Raw genomic sequence first — 21,584 nt, forward strand, 5'->3', positions numbered from 1 at the left:
AGCCACCCAAGCGCCCCTTATTGAATGTTTTAAACCAGAAGTTACCATTACAAGTTCCTTGGAGCTTCTTTTGACAAATAAAAACATTTCAAGGAAATTATTGAATCCCCCTACCTCTTTCTTATCCAAACAGCCTGAAGTACTTGAGCAACTAAGTGGATTGAAAGAATTTTGGATGGATGGTAATAGACTGACTTTTATTCCAGGGGTATGTATATCAAACTCTAAATGGCTTCTCTTATTACAGTCTATTCTTTGCAGTTTTATGAATTATACATTTTCAGATTACTTTTTTAAAAAAAGATGGTTATTTAATTGTTAATATATTAGATAGAAGCAAATAGCATTTATTTATTTATTTTTTACTATCAATACATTCTTGACTAAAATCAGAAAATTACCATAGTAAACTTTGTAAAATAGACTCTTTTTAATTTCCTGGATCTGGAGTGTGTCCTTCACAGTGGTTGCAATTGAGTTTATATCCTAACTCATTTTGTCTGGAGAACTGTTAAAGTGGGACATTAGTTTCTGTCTTATCGACTGACATTTATTTATTCCCATACCCAAAGAACCTAAGAATCCCTTTATGTCTTACTGCCCTAGTCAATGGTGACAGCTGAGTTCCCAACGAAAAGTAAATGTCCATTGTCACTCTGCTAGGCGCTTAGCAGGAGCTCTTAGCTTTATTACTGAATACATTACTTATGGCATTTAATAAAAAATTGAATCTTTTCTCATCTAAACATTTAATTGTGAATTATAACTTGGTGTTGAGTGTATTACCTAAACTAGCCATAAATTCACTTAATATCATCATGAGATTTCCTCTTTTTACTTACAGTTTATCGGTAGTTTGAAACAGCTCACATACTTGGATGTTTCCAAAAATAATATTGAAATGATTGAAGAAGGAATTTCAGCATGTGAAAACCTTCAAGACCTCCTGTTATCAAGCAATTCACTTCAACAACTGCCTGAGACTATTGGTTTGTGTTGCTTTCTAATTTATGTAATTTTTACTAATGCAAAATCTCAGAAATTACATTTTTGCCATTGTTTCACTCAAAGCTTTCATATATCAAATTTTGTTATGAGCTAGTTTTATTGTACTTCCAGTCACAAATCTTATTTGAAGTTTTTCCTCGTGTGATCAGTTACACATTTTACTTCTTGGTTGACGTTACTCTATTTTTCGTTAAGGAAATGTCATTTTTATCACTATAATAAAATTTAAACTCTTTAAAAAGAGGTTAATTTATCCAAACTTTATAGCCCTTATCTAGTAACTTTTTTTCAGTCTCCATTTTAGACTCAACATATGAGAAAACAAACCACTTTAGCAAATCCCAGGAGAGTCTATATTTGTAGTTGCTTTTCGTCTGATGATAGTTCAAGGAAATTGAATTATTTTGATTCAAGAACCAACATAAATCTTGCCATCTTCATGATGTTTAAACATAAAAACCAAAAACCAAAAAATATTCTTATATATTTAATTGAGTTACATAGCTGTTTTAGCTCAGGTTACATTTTGCAAATTCTACTATAATTTATTCAACACTTTTAATTTAATTTAATTTTTTAGAAGATTTTATTTATTTATTTGACAGAGAGAGACAGCGACAGAGGGAACACAAGCAGGGGGAGTGGGAGAGGGAGAAGCAGGCTTCCTGTGGAGCAGGGAGCCTGATGCAGGGCTCGATCCCAGGACCCTGGGATCATGACCTGAGCTGAAGGTAGACGCTTAATGACTGAGCCACCCAGGCGCCCCTCAGCACTTTTTAATTTTAAATTAAACTCTGTTTTTGTTTTAGTATTTAGAATACACAGAATAGTTTGCCATATACCTATGAATTTTATACACCTACCATTCTTTTTTGTTTGTGCTCCCTTGTGCCATGGCATTGTTTCAAGGAGCAGGGCTACCTCTGTGAACAAAGCAGACAGAAGTCCCTACTTTTATGAAGCTTGCATTTTTAACAGGAGTAAAGTAGATAAATATACGCTAATGTTAAAAGGTGATATATTGGTAAAATTGAAAATATAGGGTAAGGGAGTACAGAGTAATGAGGTTAGGTTTGTTTCTCTTGTAGATGGGTTGATTAAGAAAGTTCTGTATGATTCATGTCAAATGTAGTATGTGCTCACATTGACTGTTGGTTGACCTGCTTCTAGTTCAAGCTGGAAAATTGTATATTATTTCTTCTCTCAAATAGGTTCATTGAAGAATGTAACAACTCTTAAAATAGATGAAAATCAATTAATGTATCTGCCAGACTCTATAGGAGGGTAAGATTTTTCTGAATCACTGGAAGACTACTTTCATTCAGCTTTATATATATATGTTTTCATTCAATCATATATATTTTCAGATAACTGCATAAATAGCCTCTAAAGGAGATTCCATAAGCATTTTAATAAGTAATTGGTTACAGATTGGATAGGTTTTTTTTAATAAAGGTAGGCTTATTTTTATTAAGTTTAGTGGAAATAGAGTTTTTCTAGATTTGTTAAAGTCAAGTTCAAATATTTATATATTCTTAAGTTTTTAATTATATATAGGAAACTTTTTAAAAATAATGTGTGTTTTCTGTTTTAATTAGGTTAGTATCAGTAGAAGAACTGGACTGTAGCTTCAATGAAGTTGAGGCTTTGCCTTCATCTATTGGGCAGCTTACTAATATAAGAACCTTTGCTGCAGATCATAATTATTTACAACAGTTACCCCCAGAGGTATTGTATTTTAAATTTGCTTTGAATTTTCTTTTTTTAAAATATATTATTTATTATAGCTATCCAGTGTGGTTTTATCTGTTTTCTTTAGAAATAATTATGTAACTCTGTTACTTATTCTCTGAATAATAATTAGCTATACTGATTTACAGAGATACCTAAATACTTTTCTTTATACATGAAAATTAATAATTGAAAAGAGAAAATATGTTTCCTTTTATAAATGAGAAGAATATTTTCATAACTTTTGGAAAGTATATTTTACTTCTGTCTATTAAGCACTAGGCCAGAATTTTGATACCCAGTTTTATGTTTCTCTTTCAGATTGGAAGCTGGAAAAATATAACTGTGCTATTTCTCCATTCCAATAAACTTGAGACACTTCCAGAGGAAATGGGTGATATGCAAAAATTAAAAGTCATCAATTTAAGTGACAATAGGTTTGTAATAATGTTGGTTTATAGAAGACATTGATTGGATGAAATTAAAGTTTCATCATTTGATAGAAAATGTCGTGCATGTTCTTTTCATATGCATTTTTGGTTTTTAAATGGAATTTTCATTTGAAAGAATGACCTAATTTTACCTGTGTTTTTTTTTTAAGAATTTATTTATTTTTTTGACAGACAGTGAGAGAGGGAACATAAGCAGGGGGAGTTGGGAGAGGGAGAAGCACGCCTCCCACTGAGCAGGGAGCCCAATGCAGAGCTCGAACCCAGGACCCTGGTATCATGACCTGAGCGGAATGCAGACACTTAACCACTGAGCCACCCAGGCGCCCCTGCCTGTGGTTTTTATACTGTGGTTATTTGTCATAGTTCATTTTGTGTCGACTTCAGCTATACACCTTACAGCTTGAGCTATACAGCTGTTCTTTCCTTATAGTCACCTTTTTTATTCCATATCTTCACCTTAATACTACTGCTGAATGAAGCAGCTTTTCAGGTAATCTACTCCCTGTATTTTTCTGAGCTGAGATGTTATTAGGCACCCATTCACATACCTTGGGCAACACAGTCAAGGTGCAGGGCAAATAGATCACTAGAGTTACTAAATTGGAATAATGTTAAGAACAGACTGTCTGTAATTTTTCCTGAGGTAAAGATACTAATAATGATAAAAGAATGTAGAGCATTTTTACATTATGCTTTCATAGTATCTTACAAAGTATTCAAAACAGTACTATGAAATAGTACAATAGGTATTGTCATTTTATGAGAAAATTAAAACTCTAATTTAAGATGACTCATTTAGCTTATAAAGTAGAGCTTTAATGTAAGCCCAGTTTTCTGACTAATTAGGATATTCGGACTGTTCCATTTTATTTAAGAATAACCACTACGTTTTTTTAAAAATTCAGTCCCCATTTTTGCCCATACTTTGTACCCCAAAGCTAGAGCCCTAGTTTCTAGCAAATTGCCTTAGAAAATAGGCACAGCAGAGTGGATAGGCGTAATAAGATAGAAAGTTTAAGTAGACATTCTTTTTAAATAGGTGCTGTTCTAATTTGGCATTCTGATGAGGTGTTAATATTACTTCGTTTTTTATTCATTATAATGTTTAAATAGTCTTTGGAATATGAAAGTGCTGGCTCACAAGAAAAAAACAGAACAGTGCAATTTTTATAACGAGCTATCACTAAGGCTTCCTGTAGTAGTTTGTTCTTTCTAAATACAAATAAAATATCCAAAGCAATGTTATGAGACATTGCTTAATGTGTTCTTATCTTTGCATTAAATAGGGATGGTTAACATTTTTTTCTAGCAGATAATTTTTTGGGGGATTATTAGATTATCCACTTTTCCCCTAGCCAAATTGATTCAGTTGAAGAATTGTATTTTTTTTAAGTGAATTCTTATTAAACTGGATAGTATTTTGTCTTCTATCTTATGTCAAAGACCTATATTGGGTTCTCTCCTAAATTAAATATTTTTCTTCTATCAATAATATACTATTGTTTAGAAGACCATTAGGTTTTGCTTTTACATTTTAACATTTGTTATTTTAATTTTGTATTTTCCCCACAGATTAAAGAATTTGCCCTTTAGCTTTACAAAGCTACAACAATTGACTGCTATGTGGCTCTCAGATAATCAGGTAGGCATTTGATTTTGTAAATTACTGGAATGCCAATCGTGTTAAATGATTATGCATAATAATTTACATGGGCTCATTTAAGAGCAGTTATACTGTGGTATACATTTTAAAATATATACAAGAAAAATCTTGGAAAATATTTAGATACAGATATTTTTGTGCAGTTTGTGTAGAATCAAAACAATAAATCCTATTGGACTTGTCTACTTTCTCCTGAATCTGTAAAAAGATATAGTGATTAAGAAATCAGACTCAATATTCTCTAACTTCTTAAAGTTTTTATAGTGATCCTCTGTGGCATATATCTATAGAAATTTAATAATCAATTTAAATTATGCTTATAATCAGACACTGTCACACACCTTAAAGAGATGTTTCTAAGGAACTAAGTTATTCCTTGGACTTTCTTTGATTGATAAACATTTATTGAAGGCTTATATAGGTCATGAATTGCTCTGGGAGCTTGAGATATATTGGTGAAACAAATAGAATCATCTTATAGTCTCATTGAACTTATATTTTCAAGAGAGATAGAAACAAGTAATTATGTAGTAATATGTCAGAGCTACATAGAAAAATAGAACCTGATAGTGATTAGAAGAGTAGCAGGGCAAGAGTAAACATCCTATTTTAAATAGGGTGATTTAGGAAGTGTCTTTCTCTAAGGAAGGGAACCAGTAGAGCAGATGCTCACATAAAATTAGGAGTGAGCCATGCATAGACTAGGGCACTGAGTTGGGAGAGGAGGTACATTTAAATATTAAGAGTAAAGTTCCCAGTATTGGAATGAGCTTGGTGTAACTGAGGAATAGATAAAAGCCCTCATGGCTGGAATACAGCGAGCAAGGAAGAGAATTGAGTAAGATTAGATCAGAGAGGAAAACTGGGACTAGATTGAGCACATAGGACCTTGTAGGCCGTACTAACCAGTTGGGCTTTTACTCTGAATTAGTTAGAAGTCTATTGAAGTATTTCCTGCTAGGGAATGGCAAGAGGTAATGTACATTTATAAAAGATCATTTTGATACTTGTGTGAGGAATGGACCATAGTTGTGTGCTAAGGTTATGGGTGGAATATTTCTGTTTTGGAAGGAGAAAGTTCAGTAAGGAGGCTGTTGCTCGGCTTCAACTATTGTGATAATAATGGAGATGGTGAGAAGGAATGTAGGAATGTCAGGTATTGGCTGGAGATAAAATTTGGGAGTTAGCATTGTACTGTTGTACAGTACAATGTTCCATTTAACACCATGGAACTGCATAAAATTACTAGGGAAAGAGGATAGAGAAGAAAAGAAGATCAAAGATTAAGCACAGGGCAGAGAGTGGCCCCAAAAGGAAAATAAGAAGAGCCAGCCAACCAGGAGAATGTGTTACCTAGAGAGTCATCTGAAGAAAGTGCTTCAGGAAAGATCATCTGTGCCACGTGTTGCTGATGGGTCAGGTAGGTGAGCTAATTGGCTGTTAGGTTTGTCAAGGCAGAGGTAGTTACTGACCTTGGGAAAAGTACATAGTTTTAGTGGAATGGTAGGGATGAAATACTGATTGCAGTGAATTACAGTGCATGGGAGGCAGGAAGGTCAGGACAGTGAATCTGTCTTAGTACTCTAGCTAAGTTTCCATTTGGACAGATAATAGATAAGTCTCTTGGTACTTGCCTTGGTCTTAGAAATAAATGTTAGTATTTTATCCTTGCAAATAGTAGGTATCATTCACCTGTGAAAAACATTGGCAAAATGTTTTTGTTTTTTTTTTAAGATTTTATTTATTTATTTGACAGAGAGAGACACAGCGAGAGAGGGAACACAAACGGGGAGTGGGAGAGGGAGAAGTAGGCTTCCCGCTGAGCAGGGAGCCTGATGTGGGACTCGATCCCAGGACCCTGGGATCATGACCTGAGCCGAAGGCAGACACTTAACGACTGAGCCACTCAGGCGCCCCTGGCAAAATGTTTTGAGTTTAATTTGAAATGTCTCAGTGTTAGGATTCATAGTGTAGATTGTTGTAAACCTTCTACTTTAATTGATCAGAAATCTCTTGTATAATGTTGCCAAAATAATAGGTTTTAGGTCCTAAACAAAATAAGGGTTAACTTACTATCTGTAAGTATGAGGAAATCTTTTTTCCATGCCTATTCTCGGGTATTTCTTACTGGTGAAATTTTTTTTTAACATAGTAGAGTATACAGTTTGCTGATACTTTTAATACATTGATGCTTAGTATTTGACTTTGAGCAGTATCTTAATAATTATCTAAAGCTCTATTTTCTAAGGTTTTGGATACACTAGTCTCATAAGATATTCTTAAGTTCCATAGTTAAATTTGCTTGGGAGACTGTATTACATCCTTCTTTTGGATTATATTAACAACTTATGTGTTACTATAGTAAAGAAACCCACTTGTCTATATTTCAGGATTCTCCGAACTTAACCAAGATCCCCTTTCTTACCTAATTCTTATTAATATCCTAAAAGCCTTTAGTTGTTGTCAGTCCACACTTAAGAGTTAGATTGTAGTATTTCCTTGTTCTGCAAGTTAAGGAAACACTGAAATGATGATACCTCTGCTTCTACTACAGCTTGAACACTGATTACTGCATCATCATTAAATGTGTCAGTTCATGTATATATGGAACTTTTAATTTTCTAATCTCTCTTAATTGAATATTTACATGTGAAACATTTTGAAAATTTGCGTCTGGATTCTCAAAACATTGCTGGGCCCTAGCTTATGCCAGATACTTACTATAGTTAGGAGACATAGCTCCTGGTCTTAAGGACTCAGACTTTTAGTATAATAGCACTATTGCAGTAAATCAATACCAGCAAATTATGCCAGATGACTCATTTTAGTAAAATTATCTAGTATCTAAGACAATTTCTTCATATTTATAATGTTCTCTCCTTTTCTTCTCTTTGTTCCATATCTGTTAATTACTTTAAGAAAACAAAAATTGGGGCACCTGGGTGGCTCAGTCATTAAGTGTCTTCGGCCCAGGTCATGATCCCAGGGTCCTGGGATCAAGACCCACATTAGGCTCCCCACTGGGCGGAAAGCCTGCTTCTCCCTCTCCCACTCCCCCTGCTTGTGTTCCCTCTCTCGCTGTGTCTCTCTCTGTCAAATAAATAAATAAAATCTTTAAAAATAAATAAATAAAAGAAAAAAAGAGAAAAATTGTAGTGGAGGCACCTGGGTGGCTCAGTCAGTTGAGCCTCCAGCTCTTGATTTTGGCTCAGGTCATGATCTCAGGGACATGAGATCGAGCCCCGGGTGGGCCTCTGTGCTCAGCAGGGAGTTTGCTTAAGATTCTCTCACTCCCTCTCCCCCAACTCGTGCTTGCCCTTTCTCTCTCAAATAAATAAATCTTTAGAAAAAATTGTAGGGGTACTTGGATGGCTCAGTCAGTTAAGCATCTGCCTTTGGCTCAGGTCATGATCTCAGGGTCCTGGGATCAAGTCCTGCGTTGGGCCCCCTGCCCAGTAGGAAGTCTGCTTCTCCCTCTCTCTCCGCCCCTCCCCCGTGCTTGCGTGCACACGTGCACTCTCTCTCTCAAATAAATAAAGTCTAAAAAAAACTGTAGTGATGGGGGGTTTTGTATTTTTTCTCAAAGTTCGACAGATAATAAAGAGGTAAATGATGAAGCAATAAAGAGGTAAAACCTCCCTTACAATATGAAGCAGTCATTTTGCTGTGAAAGAACAACTTATAGGGGAGAAGGTATGTGAAAGTAGTTTGATTATGAATTATCAAAATATATTGCTCTTGGATATTTCACTGACCATGTAGGGAATATACCTGTATGCAGTACATGGAGTAACATAATTTTTCATGAGTCTCTGAAGTTTTAAACAGAACAGTTGATTCATTTTGTCCTTTTCATTCAGGAACCATTTATTGAACAACTGTTTTGTGCCAGGCTGACTAAGATGGGCCAAGTAAGGATATTAAGAAGGTCATTGTAATACAATGTAATAAAAAGGCTTGGTGGGACTAGGCTTCAGGATGAAAGAGGAGGAGTGTAACTTGGGGATATAAATGCAGGTGTCCCAGTGGAGGAAATGCCTGCAATGACTAACTACATCTCAAAAGAATAATAGGATTTAAACAAAGAAAGGGGAAGGAAATTCTGGTCAGAAGGAATATCATAAACCTAAGCACTCTTTGGTGAAGAAGTCTAGTGTACTCAGTATCTATACAAGTGGTTCATTGTGACTAGAATATAACCTTTGGAAGAGTAGGAAATGAGGCCAGAGAGGTAGATAGGTACCAGGTCATGGGAATCTTGTATGCCATGCAGAGGAACTTGCTTTGTATTTCAACATGGTGAATAGATTTTTTTTAAAGATTTTATTTATTTATGAGAGAGAGAGAGAGCACAAGCAGGGGGAGCGGCAGGCAGAGGGAGAGCAGGCTCCCTCCTGAGCAGAGAGCCCGATGCAGGACTTGATCCCAGGACCCTGAGATCATAACCTGGGCCGAAGGCAGATGCTTAACCAACTGAGCCACCCAGGCGTCACATAGATTTTTTTTTAATTGCATGTTAACTCTGATAAATTATGAGTGGCTTTTGAAAGATTGTTTTAAGAATTTGGAAGTCATTCAGGCTCAATGAAAAATTGAAAAATTGCTGTGATTAGGATGACTAATTTATTGTCCATGCTAGGACACTTTTGATAGTGAAAGGGGCTTTATGATAATTATGTCAGAACAGCATATGTAAAATGCAAATGTCCCAGGCAAATTGGGCGTTTGGTCATCATAGTCATAATCAGTTATTTGTATATGCCATCAGTTTAAGAGGAAGAAGTGATCCTCTGATATATGTCAACCCTACTGTAGTTGATGGTGAACCAGGATAACATGAACAAGCAAGTATAGGATCAGATTGTTATTTTGGAAAGCTTTTTGGGCTGCATTGTGAAAGATGGATTTAGCAGGGGCGAAGGTGCCAGGTGTGGAGGCAGGAGAGACTGGTTGGAGGGCATTGCCATACTCAAGGCAATAGAAAATGTTGGCTTGAAGTAAGATAATGATAAGAGGGCCAGAAAAGAGCGGGTATATTTAAGGTATAACTTAAAAGGCCACATTAGTAGAGTACATGAAGAATGCATGTGTGTGAGAAGAAAGGAAGTAAAAGCAAAGATGAGCCTCAGAGATGTGGCTGGAGTGACTTGCTGGATATTGATAAAGTAATCAAGATGAGGAACCACAACAGAAAGAAATGTTTATGGGAAGATACTAAGTTCCAGTTAGGCATGTTAAGTTTGAAGTACCTTTGATATCTGGGTAGGCATCTAGAGAATAATTCTAGTGGCCATGATTCCCCCCTCCAAACCCGACTTTGTTCTAGACTGTGGTTTCTGTGCTCTTGGTTTCTCCATTCTTTTAATTTTGAACCTCCTGGGATTTATCAAAATTGCTCCTGAAGGCACAATTTCCTTTTCTCCAGGACCATTATAGACCTATTCCTTTTGGTGTTTTTGAGATTTTATTTATTTGACAGAGAGAGACAAAGCAAGAGAGGGAACACAAGCAGGGGGAGTAGGAGAGGGAGAAGCAGGCTTCCCGCCAAGCAGGGAGCCCAATGTGGGACTCGATCCCAGGACCCTGAGATCATGACCTGAGTGGAAGGCAGACGCTTAACAACTGAGCCACCCAGGCGTCCTTCTTTTGTTTTTTTATTAAGAAAATTTTTTTTAAAGATTTCTGTCACAAGAAGAGATACAGGAGCTCAGCCCATCATCTTAATCACTTTTTTTAGGGAGTGGTTTCATAGCTTTTATTACTTTCTCAAAAGGGATTCTCTGAATTTATTTATTTAATTGTTAGGGATGGATGAATCCTGAGGAATACTAACATACAAACATACATACATTTATTACTAACATTAAGTGGCAGGTGGATTAATAGGCTAAGAAAGTGGCCATAGAGGTAGAAGAAAAACTATATGATAGTAGATTCAAGTTAGGGATGAGGCAATTGGCTTAAAGGAAGAAGTTCTAAGTTGAGGGGTCAATTCAGATGAAATCTGGAAAATATGCATTATATTTTGTCAAGTTATACTTAACTTGCCAACTTATTTTGACTATAGCTAATGTAGTTTTAGAGGTGTACATCAAAAACCCAATTGATGCGATTTAAGAAATGAATAAATGAGAGAATGGAGCCATACAGTTGTTGATTGAGCTTTTAAGAAGGTTGGATGAGAAAGAAGAGGAGTGGAACATAAACTTGTAGCTAGGGGCAGTGTAAGAAAGAATCCTTTAGTATTAGAGAACATTTTTATAGGTTGTTGCAAGGAGGCTGTGTGGAGAATGAGATTAAGAATATGAGAGGGGGTTGGATAACTGGTGTGTAACCAATAGAATTTAAAACTGTGGTAGAGGGGCGCCTGGGTGGCTCAGTTGGTTAAGCGACTGCCTTCGGCTCGGGTCATGATCCTGGAGTCCCAGAATCGAGTCCCACATCGGGCTCCCTGCTCGGCGGGGGGGTCTGCTTCTCCCTCTGATCCTCTTCCCTCTCATGCTCTCTGTCTCTCATTCTCTCTCTCAAATAAATAAATAAAAAATCTTAAAAAAAAAAAAATAAAATAAAATAAAACTGTGGTAGAGGGACACCTGGGTGGCTCAGTCGGTTAAGCATCTGCCTTCGGCTCAAGTCATGATCCCAGGGTCCTGGGATCGAGCCCTGTGTCGGGCTCCCTGCTCAGCATGGAGCCTGCTTCTCCCTCTGCCTGCTGCTCCCCCTGTTTGTGTGCTCCCTCCCTCTCTCTCTGTCAAATAAATAAATAAAATCTTAAAAAAAAATGCAAAAAAACCATGACAGGAACTCTTGTCCTTTTGAAGGCAGCTTGGTCTGATGTTTGTGAGAGGGAGAGCTAATAATGTTTATGTTGAAATTCTTAGAATGTAGCAGTTTCCAAGCAGTTCTTAAATCCTATTTTTTTAATCTTTTAGAAAATAATATCTTCAAGTATAATTTAGGAAACATGGGAAGGGTTTTCAGGCAACATTGATATCCCTGTTGAAGTTGGTTACCACAAACTCGTAGTTATACTAATTTGCTAAATCGTGTGATACAGAGAAAGCACACGGTTGGTATGATTCTGGATTGCAGCTTTGCCAGGCCAGGTGTAAAAGACAATGCACGAAGGAGGTCTTGGTAATTGGCAAGAAAATGGTTATAATGAGATCCAGTGAGGTACAAAGAGAAGCAAAGACAAGAAAGAATGATGGTGATAAAACTGGAAGTTCAAGGGAGTGTCAGTCTTGGTGAAATTGACTAGCAAGTATTGTGGAACACTGGAGAGAGCACCACATGGTGTCTGTCTTAGCATTCTCTCCTGGTTGTCCTTGTGATTGACTGCTCCTCAGTTTCCTTCTGCCCGTCTTTTATATGTTGGTGCCCCGTGTAGTACTCTAGGTTCTTCTTTAGTTTCTTTTCCTATACTTTCCTCTATGAAAGATGCAATTACTCTCTGTATGCCCATTATTCCTAACAGTTATCCTCAGCTCAGTTCTTTTTCCTGAACTGCACATTATCTACTTAACATTGCCACCTAGATGTCTCAAATTCAACTAGGTCAAAGGTGAACATTCCATCGTCTGCTCTAAATCATTTTCTTTTCCTGGGTTCCCTAGATCAGTAAAAAGTCCTTGCTAGAGACAGAGACTTGGGTGTATAATTCTTAACTACTGTTCATCATGTAGTGTATCATCTTTTACTTAGACCTGCACTGTCCAGTACAGTAGGCACTACTGTCGTGTGTAGTCCAAGTTGAGATGTGCTCTAAGTGTAAAATACACACTGGATTTTGTATATGTAGTATAAACAAAGAAAGTAAAATATCACAGTAGCAATTTTTATTGATCACATCAAAATTATATTTTAAATATACAGGATATGTTAAATTTAATGCATTATCACAATTTAACTTATTTTTGCTTTTTAAAAACATGCAGCTGCCAATAATTTATAAATTATCTATGGCTCTCATTTTAGTTTCACTTTTGTATTTATGCTGGATGGTGTTGACTTGACTATTGAGATTCCTAACAGGTCTCTGCCTCCAGTGTTGGCACCACTTCCAGTCTCATACCATCCTGATTTCATTCTGAACCACGATACGAATGATCCATTTATCTGGTTCCAGCACTAATCTATTTAAAACCTTTTCATGACTTCTCCTTTCTCATACTGTATCCTTCAAGACCTTGCTCATCCTCTATCTTCATCTCTATCCCTTACACCTTCATTTTCATATCCCCAAATGAGTTCTCTCCTGGAACATTCTCTCTCCCCCTTCTTACCTGGTTAATGTCTATTCATTGTGTAGGAAGGCATTCTCTCAGGAATGCTTTCCTAATCACTCAAGACTGTGATAAGTGAACACCTTCTTTGTGTTCTGTTACCTCCCTGTACTCTCTCTAACCTGTAATTAAATCATGTTGTAATATCTCATTTTGTTATCTCTATCTTTCCTCTCATATATTGTAAGCTCTCCGAAATCAGTGACCACTGTATACCTGGTGCCTGTCATAGTACTTTCGCATATAAAGGGCAAATATAAGTAAATATTTGTTGAATGAATGATTTTAGATTTCAAAGGATGAATATTTATTGGCTATATTGTGGGAATTATGGCAAGGGAGTAGAATGAATATCTGAAATGAAGTAGGAATAGAGTGGTGCCTGGCTGGCTCAGTCAGAAGAGCATGAGACTCTTGATCTCAGGGTCGTGAGTTCAAGCCCCATGTTGGGTGTAGAGATTACTAAAAAAATAAAATTTTAAAAAAGAAATAGGAACAGAGGTCACTAGCGTTAGTGTTTTAGGGAATGGAGAGGCTTGGTAAATAGTTCTCAATTTCTTTTTTTGTCTTTGTACTTCATATATAACAGATGATTAATTTTCTTAAAACATCTTCATTGAAATACGATTCACATACCATACAGTTCATCCATTTTAAAGTGTACAATTGAAGCTTTTAATGTATTTATAGAATTGTGCAGTTATTACCACAGTTAATTTTAGAACCATTTCAGGGGCTGTTTGTTTGTTTGTTTGTTTTAAAGATTTTATTTATTTGAGAGAGAGAGAGAGCACAAGCGGGGCAGTGGCAGAGGAGAGGGAGAAGCAGACTCCTCGCTGAGCAAGGAGCCTCCCCATCTGCTAAGACATCAGTGGCTTAAGAGAATGACCATGTCATTTACATTTTATATCTGTTGAGTTATCCATGACTGTGGAAAGATTTGTCATAAAAGAATCAAGAATAGATGGATACTACCAGAGGTCAGTGGATATTAGGAAAGGAGATAGAAAGGCAGAAGCAGAGTTCAGAATGGTAGAGGCACAGTTGAATATCCCTCAAAAGAACAGGTATTTATCGGGCGCCTGGGTGGTTCAGTCGGTTAAGTGTCTGTCTTCTGCTCAGGTCATGATCCCATGCTCTTGGGATCAGGGCCTGCATCCAGCTTCCTGCTCAGTGGGGAGTTTGTTTCTCCCTCTCCCTCTGCCTGCCACTCCCCTTGCTTGTGTTCTCTCTGTCAAGTAAGTAAATAAAATCTTAAAAAAGAAAAAAAAGAACAAGTGTTTATACTTGAAGGGATAAGAGTGATTAAGAGTGATGATCTCACAGCATTTATAAGCTCTGAATCTACCACCTAACCCTTTATGAGCTATGGGAAATAAGCACCCCAGTATATTAAGGGGAGCACTGTCTTTGGGGAAAGAATAGATCTACCATTTCTGTTATCTGAAGAGGTCGAGGAAAGTTTTCAGTGAAGATGTTTGAGATGCAGGGCAGTTTGTTTACCACGGAAAAATTGAGGAGCATGGAGGAAATGTTTGAATGGGAGTAAGATTATAGGATGGAATTAAATAGTTGCAAAGTTTTCACAAAAGTCTAAAGATTTAATTGTGCTAGGGTGGCAGGTGAGGGAGAGATTGGGTAGTTCCCTCTCTGTTTGGAGTTGACCAAGGCTTGGATTGGTAAGATTTTAGGTTAATAGCCTGGCAAAAGTTATTAGTTAAATTAAGAATAAATTGAAAACACTTTATAACCAGTTAGGAAAGAAGGCTTAAGAAAAAATGAGGTCCAAAATAACAGGGTTTATAGTTTCACCACTGAGTTACTTATGGTACCATTGATGGAGACAGAAGAGAGAAGCAGGTTACAACTTAATATTTGTTTTAAGTACTCTGTTTTCAGCTAGAATTAATCTGCAGATAACTAGACTAAACCTTCTAAACCATTTCTATAAAAGCCTCTTCCCAAAGGGGAACGATAACATAAAGGGAGCACAATAATGTAAAATGGAAAGGCTTGTTTTATAGCTTTATGAAGTCACTGTGATAAGTAATTATTGGACTGTGGTATACTTGGTATGTGAGATGTTTTTAAATTGTATTAATAACATAGTAAAATAAAATTAAAATAATTAGTGATAATTGCAATACAGTATGAGTTTTGTTTTATACTAAAAACTAAATGTTTTTTTTAAGATTCTTAAAAGGTTTCAAATCAGTGCTTAAAAGTTTTTTATGTATATATAAGCTTACTTTTGTAATCTACACATTGGTACTTTATAGAAAGAATTGCTGGCTATGTATTTGCTTTAGGAATATTGAAAATTAAACATTTATTTTCTTTCCCTAGTCCAAACCCCTGATACCTCTTCAAAAAGAGACTGATTCAGAGACCCAGAAAATGGTGCTTACTAACTACATGTTCCCTCAGCAGCCAAGGACTGAGGATGGTAGGAACTTAAGAATTTCTTTTCTTTTAAAAATTCAAATAACTAACAAATCACAGCATAGGTGTGAAGTTAATTTTAAGTCTTACAGACTTTTTTTTATGTTATGTTAATCACCATACATTACATCATTAGTTTCTGATGTAGTGTTCCATGATTCATTGTGTGCGTATAACACCCAGTGCTCCATTCAGTACGTGCCCTCTTTAATACCCATCACCAGGCTGACCCATCCCCCACCCCCTCCCCTCTAGAACCCTCAGTTTGTTTCTCAGAGTCCATAGTAGATGTAGTGTATATATACAATGGAATATTATGCAGCCATCAAAAAACCCGAAATCTTGCCATTTGCAACAACGTGGATGGAATAGAGGGTATTATGCTAAGCGAAATAAGTCAGTCAGACTTGTGTTATATAACACATGATCTCACTGATATGAGGACATCTCATAAACTTTTATTAGCTTAAAGGGAATTTGGAGAATTAGTCAATAAATTTCTGAAAATGAGAAAGTAAGTCAGTATCTCGGGGTTATAGATAGTTGAAGTTAGAGGTACATGTAGACCATATACTTCCTAAAGTGATTCCTTGAAATTAAACAGTCAACTTCATCTGTAATAGGTCTCTCTGTTCTTAGCTAAATGTTAGGAATGCAGCATGTCAAGTGTTAATGTAATTATGACTGTTGAACCAGGAAATATTTTATTCACTTTTGTTGTAGTAATACTACCCTTGGACCTACATACTAGATAAGGATAATTTGTAGAATTCTGAGTAAAAGGTTATTTCCAAGTTCTTATGTTTTGCCTAGAAAGGGGAATATATACACTTTACTATTGGCCACACATGTTTTTCAGCAGTTTTGGTATGAAAGCCTTTTAGACTAAAGAGCAAATTATCTTTAATACATGTTATTATGTGTTCTGTGTGTAATGTATATTTTATGTTACACCTAAAAATACAATTTTTATGTGGATATTTTTCTGAAACCAGTGAAAATCTTTATGGCCCAGTTATTTATAAATTAAATCTTTTTTTTTTTAAGATTTTATTTATTTGACAGAGAGAGACACAGAGAGGGAACACAAGCAGGGGGAGTGGGAGAGGGAGAAGCAGGCTTCCCGCGGAGCAGGGAGCCCGATGTGGGGCTCCATCCTAGGACCCTGGGACCATGACCTGAGTCGAAGTCAGATGCTTAGCGACTGAGCCACCCAGGTGCTCCTAAATTAACTCTTAATACATAAAAATACTGCAGAAAAAAATCTAACTTAATCATTAATCTTAATTTATAAAATATACCACAAGCAAGTTAAATAAATTCTTGAGCTTCAGTCTCCTTATCTTGGAATAATGATAATAGTATCTGTTTTGCAGGGTTTTTGTACCCTGCAAAACAGATGAGAAGCACTGAATGTAAAGTGCTTAGCACAATGATAGAATCAACTTGGCTGTTACTATTTTTACATTGTTTTGGCAGGTTTAGCAAATAGTTTTGAAATACTTAAATAGATTAAAAACTAAAATCATTTAATTTCTTTTCCATTATTGGTGATAGAGAACTCATTTATCTTTGCTAATTATTTCTTATTCTTTGCAAGAAGGAATAAAAGACTTACTTTGATAAGTTATCGTTTCATGGGAATTATTTAATGAGATTTATTTGGGTGAAGCAAAACTATTTAGCTTTTGAATTGAATTAAAAGTTAAGACTTGTGAGAAGTCAGATGTGAATAGCCTCTTTCATTGGGGATCTGTAATTAATGCTTAGAGAATAGGTTTGTAAGCATGATCCCTCTTTCATATATTTAAATCAACCCCCAATTTCCATATTTAGCAATATAGTTTGGATATAACAAAATGTAGTATACTTCATTTTAGATAATGTTGAAGTATTGTTTTATGCAAGTACTCTATATGTGCATTAGAAGTTAAGAAGTTCAGGGGCACCTGGCTGGCTCATTCAGTAGAGCATGTGACTCTTGATCTCAGGGTCATGAATTCAAGCCCCTCATTGGGCGTAGAGATTACCAAGAAAAAAAAAGAAAATTCAGAAGTTCAAAATAGATATACCAACAATGCCTTAGGCCCCTATTTGTGCTTTGTGGGGAATTATAATGAATGTTTGGATACATCAGTAGGTGTTTTTTTCCTTGTTCGCCATAGTCACTGGGACTTAACGTCTCAATTTTCCACTTCATCTCTGAAGGTGATTTTAATAGTATTACAGTCAGCTACATAATATACTCAAGTAGTTGTTCTTTTATGTGGGAAGATAGAATGCTAATACTTAAAATATTTGTGAGGAAATGAATGAAAGTGTAGAGAAAAGACTTTAATGTCTTGTTGCATGGGTTAGAAATTATTTAAGTAAAGAACCATTTAATAAATATTATAGGCTTCGAAGACCATACTTTCCTGTTGCAGCTACTTGATGCAGCTTGTTTCATGCAAAAACAGTCACAGACAGTATGTAAACAAATGAGCATAGGTGTGTTCTAATGAAATTTTATTTATGGGCAGAGATTTAGATTTCATGTAATTTTCATGTGTCATGAAATAATTTTTTATGTTTTGGGTTCTTTGCCCCAACATTTAAAAATTTTAAAACCATTCTTAGGTTGTAAGCTATACAAAAACAGGAAGTGGGCCAGATTTAATAGCTTTGTGTCCCTGTCCTAAAGAGTAGAAAAGGCATATTGGGAAAATTCGTTCTTATTCTCATTTTGCTGCTTTTATTTCAGAAAAATAATAAAAACTGGTAATTATTAGAAATCCAATACAGATCTCATTCTGAAGGAAGATTCTCAAACAAAATTACTTTTTCCCTTGTGATGGAACCAAAGTCTCCAAAGGACATACTTAATTTTTGATATTTTTATTATATTTATGTGTTATTAGTGCTTTGTCTACCTGCTTTTGTTACTGCCATATAGAAGCTTCAGAATGTTATTTTCCTTTCATTTTAACTAACACTAAAATAACCAAACATGATTCCAACAATGAATAAAACTAGGCAAAGGCATATATGTATTTTTTATTTGAGTAATGAACTAAACTGTTGTGTTTTGGTTTTTTTTTTTTTAAGATTTTATTTATGTATTTGAGAGAGTGAGTGAGCACGAGTGGGATGAAGGGCAGAAAGAGAAGCTGAGCAAGGAGCCCAATATGGGGCTCGATCCCTGGACTCCAGGATCATGACCTGAGCCAAAGGCAGATGCTTAACTGACTGAGCCACCCACGTGCCTCTGAACTAAACTGTTAAATACACAATTGTGAGATACCATTGAAGGCCCTTCCAGGAAACAATCAAGATAAATATATTCTCTCATAACACTTTTTGTTCCAATAAGAGTGATTGACACACTGTGGCCCATGGGCCATATCTGTCCTGCTACCTGTTTTTGTGTGGCCCACAAGCTAAGAATAGTTTTTACAGGTGAATATTTACATCAGTTTGATGATAGTACAAAGCAAAATGTTACTCCAACACTAAGAACTTTAGTCTTCTCATTCACTATATAACAAAAAATGGTACTCAATTATTAGTATATTTTAAATTTGTCAGTAATCTTTGGAAATTTGATTTCTCTCATAATACCTACTATAGTATCCTTGATATTGTCTCTTGGTTCCCAAAGCTTAACATATTTATTATCTAACCATTTACAGAAAAAGTTTCGTGACTCCTACTCAGACTGTTCTAATCATGGGTATACTCATGCCTTGATCTCTCTTACTGTCTTCTCTTTTCATGATTCAGATTTACTTGGCCTCCTATCATTTCTGTCAGTTTAATTTATTCCCTGTTTGTTTCTAAAACAGGGTGTAGTTCAGGTAAGAAATGGATTTGAGATACAAAGAGTAGAAGTAGCGGGGCGCCTGGGTGGCTCAGTCGTTAAGCGTCTGCCTCTGGCTCAGGTCATGATCCCAGCGTCCTGGGATCGAGCCCCACATTAGGCTCCCTGCTCGGCAGGAAGCCTGCTTCTCCTTCTCCCACTCCACCTGCTTGTGTTCCTGCTCTCGCTATCTCTCTCTCTCTCAAATAAATAAATAAAATCTTTAAAAAAAAAAGTAGAAGTAGCAAAATAAAATCTTGCTCCTTTGAATTTTTGGTATGAGAGATGTATTTTAGAGTAGAAGAGTCTTAAAAGGAAAAGTCTGAGATACACTTATAATATGCTGAGTCCTTGGGGCGCCTGATTGGCTCAGTCAGAAGAGCATGTGACCCTTGATCTCAGGGTTGTGAGTTTGAGCCCCACCTTGGGTGTAGAGATTACTTAAAATCTTAAAAAAAAAAAAAAAAAAAAAAGCAGCTCACCTTTTAAAGGGGGATAATGATGGATAAATTTGAAAGAGAAGGCATGGTATTTGGGGCCTACATAGGGGAATCAGTGTTGAATGGGAAGTATGCATCCATATAACAATTTGTAGCTGGGGAAAACTGGTTGTTGCAGGGGTCGGGGAGTTATCAGTCTGAGTGTTTTGATTGCATTTCTTTAGTCATTGAAGTCAAAGAGAAAATTTCCTTTAGAGGTCGGGGGAAGGGCCTTTGAAGACAGTGATTTGTAGTGGGAGAAAAGACCGACTAGAAGTAAATAGAAGGATTCCTGGGCAGCACTGAAGATGGAGCAAAGATGAGGGTATGCCATAAATTTTTACTGGTTCTAAACAACAAGGTGATGTCACTTTTCTCTGATAGAAGTTAGCAGTCCAGAGCAAAGAAGGTAGGTGATTGAAGTAGCATGTTATGGGTTTTGTTGGATGGGTATAACCTGAGGAAAAGGGGCAAGAAATGTGAGAGTGGTTAAAATAATATATCATTAAACCTAAGCTGAATAGAAAAGAAAGTAAAACCTAGAGTGGTTTTACAGGAAGAATAAGAAATGAGAGTAAGGAACTCAAAGTGTACTAGCAATAATAATAAGGAAGTGAATGGTTTGAAAGGATGAGTGTAGTGATCAAGGAGGAGGAAAGTTTTACAGAATCTTACGTTTTGAGTTGTGACCATGGTTATGAATCGCATTGGTGAAGTACAGATGAACACTGAAATTGAGAACACTGAGACCTGTGAAATTGTTGTAGAGGGGGGTAATCACACAGTTATCATTCTAAATACTGGCAGGTTTTAGGTGGAGAGAAGGGCTGTTAGGCAAATGCTAGAGTCTCCAGTGAATATGCCAGGGTGATCAGGTCTGGTGGCATCTAAAATGAAGAGAAAGTAGTAGTAGTACTTGATGCCCTGAATCTCAAAAGATGTGAAATTTATACTAAAGGATAGAAAGTGTAGGCGATCAGAAGTTGACAAGAATTAGAGGCATGGTAAAAGTTACTTCCCTTGGGGTTCTGAAAAAATTCTGGTGTAAGATTGCTTTGGCATGATGTAAAAACTCAAGAGATTTCTCAACTAGGCTGGTGATTGAAATTACTGCTTAAGATGGGAGGGGAATTTTCTGAATCGTGGAAATAGGCTTTGTTGCAAACTGCTTGGCTCTGCTTGCCTTTCCAAGTATACCACAAAAGTCAAAAGGGATTTCTAGGAATTTGAGCCACTTTCCACAAACAGAAACAAACTTTCTAATTCATTAACTATTAATGCCACAAAGTTATTTTAAAAAAAATTCTTGAGCCACATATTGAAAACAAGGAAAAGCTAAAGACAAAAACTCAATTCTCCGTTCATATTTGGTTTTGTGACATTCTTTGTTTGGATATGATATTAAAGAAGGGTAAGAAGCCCACAATAAGGACTAAAAATTAATGATAATTATGCTACTTTTGCCTAAGTATTCACATTGACCACATGTAGGTATTCCAGGAATTTCATTTTTTCTGTTAACTGATTTTGGGTGCTTTTACTCCCTTTTGTTTTGAGCGGGTGTAGTCAGTTTCTTTAGAGGGCAGAAAACAGTTGTGACTGTATCTTGTATTGCACGAACTTCAGTATGGTAATACATAATAGTCAAATGGATTAATCTTTAAGCCTTAGATTTTTTTACTTGCC

The 21,584-nt window shown here is 36.1% G+C and overlaps 1 protein-coding gene across 10 annotated transcripts in view; it reads left to right on the forward strand.

Annotated features, from left to right (window-relative positions):
* Window positions 1–21,584, forward strand: part of ERBIN (erbb2 interacting protein) — a 129,141-nt gene that overhangs the window by 81,466 nt on the left and 26,091 nt on the right. For all 10 annotated transcript variants that reach the window (XM_028123897.1, XM_028123899.2, XM_028123900.1 and 7 more), the window contains exons 9-15: window positions 134–208; window positions 845–989; window positions 2,220–2,292; window positions 2,607–2,736; window positions 3,061–3,176; window positions 4,764–4,833; window positions 15,486–15,585. In XM_028123897.1, the coding sequence (XP_027979698.1) occupies window positions 134–208; window positions 845–989; window positions 2,220–2,292; window positions 2,607–2,736; window positions 3,061–3,176; window positions 4,764–4,833; window positions 15,486–15,585 (709 nt within the window). The remainder of the gene's footprint in view (window positions 1–133; window positions 209–844; window positions 990–2,219; window positions 2,293–2,606; window positions 2,737–3,060; window positions 3,177–4,763; window positions 4,834–15,485; window positions 15,586–21,584) is intronic.

This window comes from Eumetopias jubatus, unplaced genomic scaffold (genome assembly GCF_037043125.1).
Source record: "Eumetopias jubatus isolate StellerSeaLion01/CBP00866 unplaced genomic scaffold, mEumJub1_p1.0 scaffold_5, whole genome shotgun sequence".
Lineage (NCBI taxonomy): Eukaryota > Metazoa > Chordata > Mammalia > Carnivora > Otariidae > Eumetopias > Eumetopias jubatus.